The sequence below is a fragment of the Hypanus sabinus genome, chromosome 4, assembly GCF_030144855.1.
Source record: "Hypanus sabinus isolate sHypSab1 chromosome 4, sHypSab1.hap1, whole genome shotgun sequence".
Taxonomy (NCBI): domain Eukaryota; kingdom Metazoa; phylum Chordata; class Chondrichthyes; order Myliobatiformes; family Dasyatidae; genus Hypanus; species Hypanus sabinus.
This window is the reverse complement of record NC_082709.1, coordinates 1,663,203-1,675,476: the sequence shown is the minus strand read 5'-3', so window position 1 is coordinate 1,675,476 and position 12,274 is coordinate 1,663,203. Positions and strand designations below refer to the sequence as shown.

Sequence of the window (12,274 nt, the reverse complement as noted above, 5' to 3'; positions counted from 1 at the left end):
AAGTGGGGGCTGTGCTGGGTTTGGGTATTTGATCCTCAACAATATTCCATGTGGGAATTTAAACTGGAGGTGGCAGTGTTATTTCTACGAGGTCGAGTTGCGAACTTGACATCAACCCGGCACGGATGGTACAGGAGTCACTGGATTGACATCAACCCGGCATGGGAGCAGTCTGTCACTAAGTCATATTTGGGAACCTCCGTTCTCCAGCTCGGCGCTGATCTCACTGCGCCACCAGCCACCCGGAATGGGGGGGGGGGGGGTCAGGGTAAATCTTACTAAGAAAAATTTAAGCCAAATACAAAGCTAAACACTCAACACAGTGTCAACAGCAATGACTTAAAATGGCGGACGGTGTTCTCCTTCCGCGGTTCATGAGTACAAGTTGTTGTAAGTCGGACGTTCGTAACTCAGAAACTACCTGTACACATAAAGAGAATAGCAGTTTCAGATATGAGAAGAGATAAGTATGGAAAGGCTTGAACGATGCCATTATAAACTTGGGTTGAGCTGACACGCCATTGTTGAAGCCTGAGGGATTGGGATTTTTTTTCAGCAGTATGTTGCAGAATCCATTAAATAGCATGAAATAGGAATCTCCATTAATTTGCCAGGAAATTAGGATGAAAAATTTTATTTATTTTTACTTGCATTATTTTACATTTTTGAATGTTTTTCTGTTTTTCTAGTTTAATTGAGGCTCTAGTTCAATAGGTTGAGGTTTATTGTTAAAAGTCCATGCATATCATAGACATTGGACAATTTGTGAAATGTTTTTTTTTCTTAATGCTATCCTATTTTCACAGGATGTGAGGTTCTATCCCTAACCTTCTTTCCTGTCAAAAACTTTTATGGGATTCTAGGGGAAAGCGAAAACAGTATACTAAGTGAGGCTTAGTTGTTGCCAAGGGAAATCCATGGATTGCCTTGTGACTACAGTTTGATGAGAGTATGCTTGTTTGACTTTTTGCATCTGAGCCTATATGTCCACACAGAGTCTGCAGGTGACAAATTGGATTGGTAGGGCAAGTACGTATTAATTTTATCTTTTTTTGACTGGCTGCTTAGCTAGTTCGATGAGATTAGTTGCCAGGAGCTAGGAATTCCTGTTTGGGCACTCACAAAGGAAAAGTAGTTCTTTAATCAGGTTTTCAGAGTGCTTATTTTCATTGTAAGCAATAAGTGCAATGCTTGAACTCTGACCAGAAATTCTGAGTTATATTATGAATGAGTAAATGTTAAAGTTGTAGCATGCTTTATGTTTAACTAGAATGTCATATTTGTCTAAATTTACATGCTGCCTGTAAATGCATTATTATAAAATGCCTTAATGTTAAAGCAAATACAAAATATATCTTTATGTGGTAAACCAGCTATTAATTTGACTCTAATAATATTTTGCAGATTTGAAGAAGACATTAGCTGTCCTCCTTGACAACATTTTGCAGCGACTTGGAAAACTGGAGTCCAAAGTGGACAACTTAATGATTTCAAATGGAACAGGAATAAACTCTACAAATGCTACTTCTACAGTAATCCCCAGCTCCAACCCTGCAGAGAAAGTTAATGTAGCGGGTGAGCATATTATTTGGTTACTCTGACACAAGAGGTTGTTAAGCTGCTCAGAATCCATGCCAGGTCTTAGAAGGGAACCATTTCCAGTTGGTTCTTCTACGTATTTTGCTCATATACTTCCACAAACAAGAGATAATCTGCAGATGCTGGAAATCCAAGTAACACACACAAAATGCTGCAGGAATTCAGCAGGCCAGGCAACATCTATGGAAAAGAGTACAATCGACATTTCGGGGCGAAACCCTTCAGCAGGACTCTAAAACGTTGACTGTACTACTTTGTATAGATGCTGCTTGGCCTGCTGGGTTACTCCAGCATATAGTGTGTGTTACTTGTTCTCTTGCTAACACAAGAGGGCATAGGTTTACGGTGCTTGGAAGTAGGTACAGAGGAGATGTCAGAGGTAAGTTTTTTATGCAGAGAGTGGTGAGTGTGTGGAATAGGCTGCCAGCGATGGTGGTGGAGGTGGATTCAATAGGGTCTTTTAAGCGACTCCTGGATAGGTACATGGAGCTTAGAAAAACAGAGGGTTATGGGTAACCCTAGGTAATTTCTAAAGTAAGTATATGTTCGGCACAGTATTGTGGGCCGAATGGCCTGTATTGTGCTGTAGGGTTTCTATGTTTCTATATACTTATTAATTACCTTTTAATTCTTTTGCCACTTATCTACACTAAGAAATAATTTACAGTTATCAGTTAAACTTAACATGTCTCTGGAAGATAGGAGGAAACTGGATGAATTCCATATAGTCTTTGGAAGAATGTGCAGACTCCATATATATGTTGCCCAAGGTCATGATCAAAACTAGGTACCTTGAGCTAGGCTGCACCATTAATTCCTGAACTATTTTGCTGCCCTTTTTAAGAATTGGCTGAAAAGACCAGAGACTTTTGCCGGAATGATTTAGCATACGGAGGAGGCTTCAACTTGTATTAGTTTAACCATCCAGGAAATGGTGTTGTCATACTACATCCAAATCTAGAAATTGTTCATATAATTTTCAAGCTGGAAGCTGCAGACTAATCCTGGAGAGCTGGGAAGGTAAGTAGTCAGTGACATCTAATAAGAACATATAAACAGACCTTTCATCTCCATGTAAACTTCTGGAAGCAATCTTGTTTGTTCCATTCCCTGTACCCCTGTGACTATCTCTTTTGCGGCCATCAACTTCCCTTTGATCGCTTTTGTCGTTAACCTACACAGCAGTATTTTGCGGTAAAACATTACAGTAGAGTCCATTTTGGGATATGTCGTTAACCTACACAGCAGTATTTTGCGGTAAAACATTACAGTTTATAGTACCATTTTGGGATATGGGAGGCAACTAGAGCTCCCAGGAGAAACCCACACAGTTGTCGAGGAAAGGAAAAACTCTACACATAGAGCACCAAAGAGTAGCATTGAACCCTGACTTTAACATTAGCAACTATGCCACCAAGCCACACTTAAATCCTACAAACATATTTAGGTTAGTACTTAATTTCTCTGGATATTCAGTGACATCCATGAGGTTCTCTGGATCATAAACAACAACTCTATGATGGTCTGGGACAAGCATACAGTAACTTCTACTAAAATGTGTCTTTTCTTTTCTAAGTCCAGGATCAATTTGCATATTACCTGTAAGTTCTATTATTAGATTCAATATGAGAGCTCTTTGTGCTGGAAGCTTTCTGTTTATTTATTTCTTTGAAATAGTAGGATCAGTCTTTATACAGGAATAATTCCAAAATTCTATAGAATTCTGGAAGAAAACTTGAGTAGTCAATATTTGTAAAGCCACATTCAAATTCTCACCAGACTGTCAGTTTTCTCATATTTCTGGCAAAATTTTCTTATTTTCCATGAAGTTTTCATAGAAACATAGAAAATAAGTGCAGGAGTAGGCCATTCGGCCCTTCAAGCCTGCACCGCCATTCAGCATGATCATGGTTGATCATCCAACTCAGAACCCTGTACCTGTTTTCTCTCCATACCCCCAATCCCTTTAGCCACAAGGGCCATATCTAACTTCCTCTTAAATATAGCCAGTGAACTGGCCTCAACTGTTTCCTGTGGCAGAGAATTCCACAGATTCACCACTCTCTGTGTGAAGAAGTTTTTCCTAATCTTGGTTCTAAAAGTCTTCCCCTTTATCCTTAAACTGTGACCCCTTGTTCTGGACTTCCCCAACATCGGAAACAATCTTCCTGCATCTAGCCTGTCCAATCCCTTTAGTATTTTATACGTTTCACTAAGATTCCCCACAATCTTCTAAATTCCAGTGAGTATAAGCCTAGTCGATCCAGTCTTTCTTCATATGAAAATCCTGCCATCCCAGGAATCAATCTGGTGAACCTTCTTTGTACTCCCTCTATGGCAAGAATGTCTTTCCTCAGATTAGGGGATCAAAACTGCTCACAATACTCCAGGTGTGGTCTCACCAAGGCCTTGTGCAACTGTAGTAGGACCTCCCTGCTCCTGTACTCAAATCCTTTTGCTATGAATGCCAACATACCATTTGCCTTTTTCACCACCTGCTGTACCAGCATGCCCACCTTCAATGACTGGTGTACAATGACACTCAGGTCTCGTTGCATCTCCCCTTTTCCTAATCGGCCACCGTTCAGATAATAATCTGTTTTCCTGTTCTGCAACCAAAGTGGATAACCTCATGTTTATCCACATTAAATTGCATCTGCCATGAATTTGCCCACTCACCTAACCTATCCAAGTCACCCTGCATCCTCTTAGCATCCTCTTCACAGCTAACCGCCGCCCAGCTTCGTGTCATCCGCAAACTTTGTGATGCTGCATTAATTCCCTCGTCTAAATCATTAATATATATTGTAAACAACTGGGGTCCCAGCACTGAGCCTTACAGTACCCCACTAGTCACTGCCTGCCATTCTGAAAAGGTCCCGTTTACTCCCACTCTTTGCTTCCTGTCTGCCAACCAATTCATCCACATCAATACCATACCCCCAATACCGTGTGCTTTAAGTTTGCACACTAATCTTCTGTGTGGGACCTTGTCAAAAGCCTTTTGAAAATCTAAATATACCACATCCACTAGCTCTCCCCTATCCACTCTACTATTTACATCTTCAAAAAATTCTATAAGATTTGTCAGACATGATTTTCCTTTTACAAATCCATGCTGACTTTGTCCGATGATTTCACCTCTTTCCAAATGTGCTGTTATCACATCTTTGATAACCGATTCTAGCATTTTCCCCACCACCGATGTCAGACTATCCGGACTATAATTCACCAGTTTCTCTCTCACTCCTTTTTTAAAAAGTGAGGTTACATTAGCCAACCTCCAATCCTCAGGAACTAATCCATAATCTAAGGAGTTTTGAAAAATTATCACTAATGCATCCACTATTTCTTGGGCTACTTCCTTAAACAACCTGGGATGCAGACCATCCGGCCCCCGGGGATTTATCTGTCTTTAATCCCTTCAATTTACCTAACATCACTTCCGTACTAACATGTATTTCCCTCAGTTCCTCCATCTCACTCGACCCTCAGTCCCCTACTATTTCTGGAAGATTATTTATGTCCTCCTTAGTGAAGACAGAACCAAAGTAGTTATTCAATTGGTCAGCCATGACCTTGTTCCCTATGATCAATTCACCCGTTTCTGACTGTAAGGGACCTACATTTGTCTTGACCAATCTTTTTTTTTCACATATCTATAAAAGCTTTTACAGTCAGTTTTTATGTTCCCTGCCAGCTTTCTCTCATAATCTTTTTTCCCTTTCCTAATTAAGCCCTTTGTCCTCCTCTGCTGGACTTTGAATTTCTCCCAGTCCTCAGGTGTGCTTCTTTTGCAGGCTAATTTATATGTTTCTTCTTTGGACTTAATACTATCCCTAATTTCCCTTGTCAGCCATAGGTTCACTACCTTCCTTGGTTTATTCTTTTGCCAAACTGGGATGAACAATTGTTGTAGTTCATCCATGCGATCTTTGAATGCTGGACATTGCATATCCACCGTCAACCCTTTAAGTATCATTTGCCAGACTATCTTAGCTATTCACGTCTCATACCTTCAAAGTTACCCTTCTTTAAGTTAAGAACCTTTGTTTCTGAATTAACTATGTCACTCTCCATCTTAATGAATATTAGAGTCACCATATTATGGTCACTCTTAACCAAGAGGCCTCACACGACAAGATTGCTAACTAACCCTTCCTCATTGCTCAATGCCCAATCTAGAATGGCCTGCTCTCTAGTTGGTTCCTCAAAATGTTGGTTCAGAAAACCATCCCGCATGCATTCCAAGAAATCTTCTTCCTCAGCTCCCTTACCAATTTGGTTCACCCAATCTATATGTAGATTGAAGTCACCCATTGTAACTACTGTCCCTTTATTGCACGCATTTCTAATTTCCTGTTTAATGCCATCCCCAACCTCACTACTACTGTTAGGTGGCCTGTACACAACTCCCACCAGCGTTTTCTGCCCCTTAGTGTTATGCAGCTCTACCCATATCGATTCCACATCCTCTAGGCTAATGTCCTTCCTTTTATTGGGTTAATCCCCTCTCTAACCAGCAATGCTACCCCACCTCCTTTTCACATTGATTTTCCTTTATCATTTCTTTTATCCACATTAAATTTCACTTCTCTATATTTTTCCTTCTCTTTTTCTTTGTATGTACCCATATTCTTTTAGTGTTTTTCACCCAGGTTCTCAGACAAGAGTTTCAGTGAGATGGTCACACCTCAGGTACAGGCTGCAGATAGTTGAGTGAACACCAGGAGAGGAAAGTGGAAGAGGCAGACAGTGCAGGAATCTCCTTGTGGCTATTCCCCTCAGCAACAAATATATATCTTCAGATACTGTGAGTGGGGATAACTTATTAGCTGGTAAAAGTGACTTGTTATGGCACAGCAGTGGTAGCCAGGTCAGTGATACTGGCCATGGAAGGGTAAAATTAGGCAAGAGTCTAGTAATACAGTCGGTAGTTCAATATTTAACGGGCAGAGGAGATTGAATGGCTGCAAAATAGATGAGAATGGTGTGTTGCTTTCTTGGTGCCAAGGTCGAGGGTATCGCAGAGTGGCTGAAAAATGTTCTCATTCTGAAGGGGGAGGGTGAGGAGCCAGAGTACACCTTGGCACCAATGACATAGGTAGAAAGGAGGAAGCGGTCTGTATACTGAGTACAAGGAGTTAGGAAAGAAGCTGAAAAGCAGGACCTTAGAAGTAGATTATTTCCAATGCCACGTGCTACTTAAACCAGGAATCTAAAGGTAGAACATATAAATGTGCAGATGAGGAACTGGTACAGAGGGTAGGATATCAGGTCATTGGATCATTGGAGCCTCTCCTAGGGCCGTGATGATCTGTGTAAGAGAGACAGATCGCACCTTAACTGGAAGGGAACTGAATTCCTGATTGCACAGTTCACTACTGCTACTTGGGAGGATTTAACTTGGTTGGTGATGGGAAGTATAGCACCAGGAGTAGATGCGTAATGTTACAGGGTTTTGATTTTCTAGAAAAGATAGGAAGCAAAAGGGGTGTAGTGTGGAGAGTCATAACGAAGTACAACACAGAAGCGAGCCAATCTGTCTGTCTAGTCCATGCTGAAACTATTTTAATTGCCTACTCCCATCAACCTGCATTCCCTATCCCTATTATCCAAACTTCATTCCAGTGGGTGGAATAGGCTACCAGCAATGGTGGTGGTGGCGGACATGACAGAGTCTTTTAAGAGACTCCTGGTAGGTACATGGAGCTTGAAAAAATAGAGGACTATGGATAAACCAAGGTAATTTCTAAGTAAGTGCATGTTTGGCACAGCATTGTGGACCGAAAGGCCTATATTATGCTGTAGTTTTTCTATGTTTCTCTTAAACGTTAAAATTAAGTTAGCATGTGCCACTTGTACTGGCAGTTCATTCCACACTTTCATGCCTAAGTGAAGAAGATTCCCCTCATGTTCCTCTTAAACTTCTCACCTTTCACCCTTAACCGGTGATCTCTGGTTATAGTCCCACCCAACCTCAATGGAAAAAACCTACTTGCATTTAACCTACCTAAAAATATTGTATACCTCTATCAAATATCCTCTCAATCTTCTGTGTTCCAAACAATACAGTCCCAATCTTTTCAAACTTTCCTCATAACTTGGGTCCTCCAGACCCAGCAACATCTCTTCACTCTTTCAACCTCCACTTGTGACTCCTTTTTCAATGAATTATGTACCTGTATTCCCAGATCCCTTTGTTCTACCATGCTCCTCAGTGCTGTACCATTCACTGTGTAAGACTTTTCTTAGTTGGTCCTATCAAAGTGCAAAACTTCGCACTTGTTAACATTAAATTCCATCTGCCGTTTTCAGCTCATTTTTCCAGCTGACGTACATCCCTCTGCAAGCCATGATAGCCTTGCTCATTGTCCACTGCACTCCCAATCTTGATGTCATCTGCAAATTTGCTGATCCAGTAACCACATTATCATCCAGATCATTGATATAGATGACAGATAACAAAGGACCCAGCACTGATCACTGTAGCACACCAATCACAAACAAGAGAAAATCTGCAGATGCTATCGTGTAGCATACAATTTGTCACAGCCTCCACTCAAAGAGGTACCACTCTCTGGCTTCCTCCCACAAAGCATATATCTAATCCATTTTACGACCTTATCTCAAATGCTGAGCGACTGAAACCTTAACCAGCCTCCCATGCGGGACCTTGTCAAATATCTGACTGAAGTCCATGTAGTCAATAGCCACTGGCTTGCTTTCATCTACTTTCAAGACACTACAATACTACAGCACTGTACAGGCCCTTCAGCCCTCGATGTTGTGCTGACCCATATATTCCTTTTTAAAAAAAGTACTGAACCCACACTACCCCATAACCCTCTTTTTTTTTCATCCATGTGCATGTCCAAGAGGCTCTTAAATACCCCTAATGTTTTAGCCTCCACCAAAATCCCTGGCAAGTCATTCCAGGCACCCACAACCCTCTGTGTTAAAAACTTACCCCTGATGTCTCCCCTAAACTTCCCTCCCTTAATTTTGTACATATGCCCTCTGGTGTTTGCTGTTGGTGCCCTGGGAAACAGGTACTGGCTATCCACCCTATCTATGCCTCTCATAATCCTGTAGACTTCTATCAAGTCCCCTCTCATCTTTCCACGCTCCAAAGAGAAAAGTTCTAGCTCTGCTAACCTTGCCTCATAAGACTTGATTTCCAATCCAGGCAACATCCTGGTAAATCTCTTCTGTACCCTCTCCTTAGCTTCCACATCCTTCCTATAATGAGGTGACCAAAATTGAACGCAATACTCTTTAAGTGCGAGATTTGTAGAGTTGCAAAATGACCTCTCTACCCATGACCTCAATCCCCCTATTAATGAAGCCCAGCATCCTATAGGCCTTCTTAATTATCCTATCAACCTGTGCAGCGACCTTGAGGGATGTATGGATTTGAACCCCAAGGTCCCTTTTTGCATCCACACTCTTAAGTAGCCGACCATTAATCTGTACTCAGCCTTCTGGATTATCCTTCCAGATTGAACTCCATCTGCCACTTCTCTGCCCGACTCTGCATTCCTCTGTATACCCTCTTGTAACCTTCGACAACCTACAGTACCATCCACAACTCCTCCAATCTTCGTGTCATCTGCAAACTTCCTCACCCATCCTTCCGCATCTTCATCCAAGTCATTTATAAATACCACAGAGCAGGTGTCCCAGGACAGATCCTTGAGGCACTCCACTAGTCACCGACCTTCAGGCAGAATACTTCCCTTCCACTACTACCCTCTGCTTTCTTCCTGTAAGCCAATGTTTTATCCAAACAGCCTTTTGTTCTTCACATAATTGAAGAATGCCTTGGGGTTTTCCCTTATCCTACTCACCAAGGCCTTCTCATGCCCCCTTCTTGCTCTTCTTAGTCCCTTCTTAAGCTCCTTTCTTGCTACTCTATAATTCCTCAATAGACCCATCTGATCCTTGCTTCCTAAACCTCATGTATGCTGCCTTCTCCCACCTGACTAGATTTTCCACTTCACTTGTCACCCATGGTTCCTTCACCCTACCATTCTTTATCTTCTTCACCAGGACAAATTTATCCCTAACATCCTGCAAGATATACCTAAAGATCAACCACATGTCCATAGTACATTTCCCTGCAAAAACATCATCTCAATTCGCACCTGCAAGTTCTAACCTTATAGCCTCATAATTTGCCCTTCCCCAATTAAAAATTTTCCTGTTCCCTCTGATTCTATACTTTTCCATGATAATGCTAAAGGCCAGGGAGCGGTGATCTCTGTCCCCCAGATGCTCACCCACTGACAGATCTATGACCTGAGCTGGTTCGTTACCTAATACTAGATCTAGTATGGCATTCCCCCTAGTCAGCCTGTCAACATACTGTGACAGGAATCCATCCTGGACACACATAACAAACTCTGCCCCATCTACACCCTTGGAACTAATCAAGTTCCAATCAATATTAGGGAAGTTAAAGTCACCCATGATAACAACCCTGTTATTTTTGCAACCTTTCCAAAACCTGCCTCCCAATCTGCTCCTCGGTATCTCTGCTACTACCAGGGGGCATATAGAATACCCCCAGTAGAGTAACTGCTCCCTTCCTGTTCCTGACTTCCACCCATACTGACTCAAAAGAGGATCCTGCTACATTACCCACCCTTTCTGCAGCTGTAATAGTATCCTTGACCAGTAATGCCGTCCCTCCTCCCCTTCCCTCCCCCCCCCCCCCCATCCCTTTTAAAGGACTGAAATACTAAGAATCCATTCCTGCCTGGTGCTAGCCAAGTCTCCGTAATGGCCACTACATCATAATTCCATGTATGTATCCAAGCTGTCAGTTCATCACCTTTGTTCCTGATGCTTCTTGCTTTGAAGTCCACACACTTTAGTCCTTCTACCTTACTGCCTTTAAACCCTTTGTTCTGCTTCTCTTTCCTCAAAGCCTCTCTACATGTTAGATCTGGCTTTACTCCATGCTCTTCTTTCACTGCTTTATCGCTCTGGGTCCCATTCCCCTTGCAAATTAGTTTAAGCCTTCCTGAACCATGCTAGCAAACCTACCTGCAAGGATATTGCTCCCCCTCGAGTTCAGGTGCAACCCATCCAATCTGTACAGTTCCGACCTTCCCCAGAAGAGATCCCAATGATCTAAAACCCTGCCCCCTGCACCAACTTCTCAGCCACGCATTCAACTGCCATCTCCTCTAATTCTTACCATCACTATCACGTAGCACTGGCAGCAATCCTGAGAATGCCACCCTTGAGGTCCTGTTCTTCAGCCTTCTGCCTAGATCCTGAAACTCACACTTCAGGACCTCATCCCTCTTCCTGCCTATGTTGGTACCAACATGTATCACGACTTCTGGTTGCTTTCCCTCTCGTCCCAGGATGTCGTGCACCCGGTCAGAGACATCCCAGACCCTGGCACCGGGGAGGCAACAAACCATGTGGGTGTCCTTCTCACGTCCACAAAATCTCCTGTCTGCTCCCTTGACTATAGAGTTGCCAATGACGACAGCTCTCCTCTTCTCCGTCCCATCCTTCTGCACCACAGGGTCAGACTCAGTGCCAGAGGCCCTGCCACTGTGGCTCACACCTGGTCACACACCAGAGGCCCTGCCATTGTGGCTCACACCCAGAACTAGATCCAGTATGGCCTCTCCTCTCGTCGGCTGGTCCTCATACTGTGTCAGGAATCCTTCTGGATCACACCTGACAAATTCAGCCCCATCTCTCCCCCTTGCAGTCAGGAGGTGCCAGTCAATATGAGGGAAGTTGAAATCACCCATAACTACAACCCTGTATTTCCTGCACCATTCTAAAATCTACCTGTTTATCTGCTCCTCAGTGTCCTGCGGGCTATTTGGGGGCCAGCACAAGTGATTGATCCCTTCCTATTTCTGACTTCCACCCACACTGATTCAGTGGACACTCCCTTGCAGCGTCCTCCCTTTCTATAGCCATGATACTATCCCTGACCAGTAATGCTACTCCTCCTCCCATCCCCCCACCCCACTTTCTACCACCCATCCTATTCTTTTTAAAACACCTAAACCTGGGTACCTGCATCAGCCAATCCTGCCCTTCCTCCAGCCAAGTTTCAGTAATGGCCACAACAGTGTAGTTCCACGTACTGATCCATGCTCTAAGTTCATCCCCTTTATTCCAAATACTCCTAGCGTTGAAATAGACACATTTCAACCCCTCTAACTGGCTACATTTATGTTTTGTCCCCCGCCTGTCCTTCCTTACCAACTCAGAATACATAGCATCATGCCCTTGTCTTTCTACCCTAATCTCTGCACTCACATTCTGATTCCCACCCCCTTGTCAAACTAGTTTAAACCCTCCCCAACAGCTCTAGCAAACCTGCCCACCAGGATATTGGTCCCTTTGCAGTTCAGGTGCAGCCCGTCCTTTTTGTCCAGGTTTTGTAGTAACTTACTTGAAAAAATGCTGAAAGATTGGTTAAACATGACCTACCATGCACAGAGCCATGCTGACTATCCTCAACAATTCCATGTCTATCCAAATATTTGTATATCTGGTCCCAGAGAATACCTACCAATAACTTACCCACAACTGATATCATAGACTCACCAGCCTATAATTTCCTGGTTTCTCTTTGGAGCCTTTTTTAAACAGCAGAACAACATTGACAAATCCCCTGGTACCTTTCATGTCG

General features: G+C 42.9%; 2 protein-coding genes across 5 annotated transcripts in view; both read left to right on the top strand.

The window, feature by feature from the left end:
• LOC132392440 (uncharacterized) overlaps window positions 1-12,274 on the top strand; it is a 490,427-nt gene that overhangs the window by 122,757 nt on the left and 355,396 nt on the right. The gene's annotated exons all lie outside the window — the stretch shown is intronic.
• Window positions 1-12,274, top strand: part of mgat5 (alpha-1,6-mannosylglycoprotein 6-beta-N-acetylglucosaminyltransferase) — a 231,252-nt gene that overhangs the window by 84,413 nt on the left and 134,565 nt on the right. For all 4 annotated transcript variants that reach the window (XM_059966266.1, XM_059966269.1, XM_059966268.1 and 1 more), the window contains exon 3: window positions 1,405-1,575. In XM_059966266.1, the coding sequence (XP_059822249.1) occupies window positions 1,405-1,575 (171 nt within the window). The remainder of the gene's footprint in view (window positions 1-1,404; window positions 1,576-12,274) is intronic.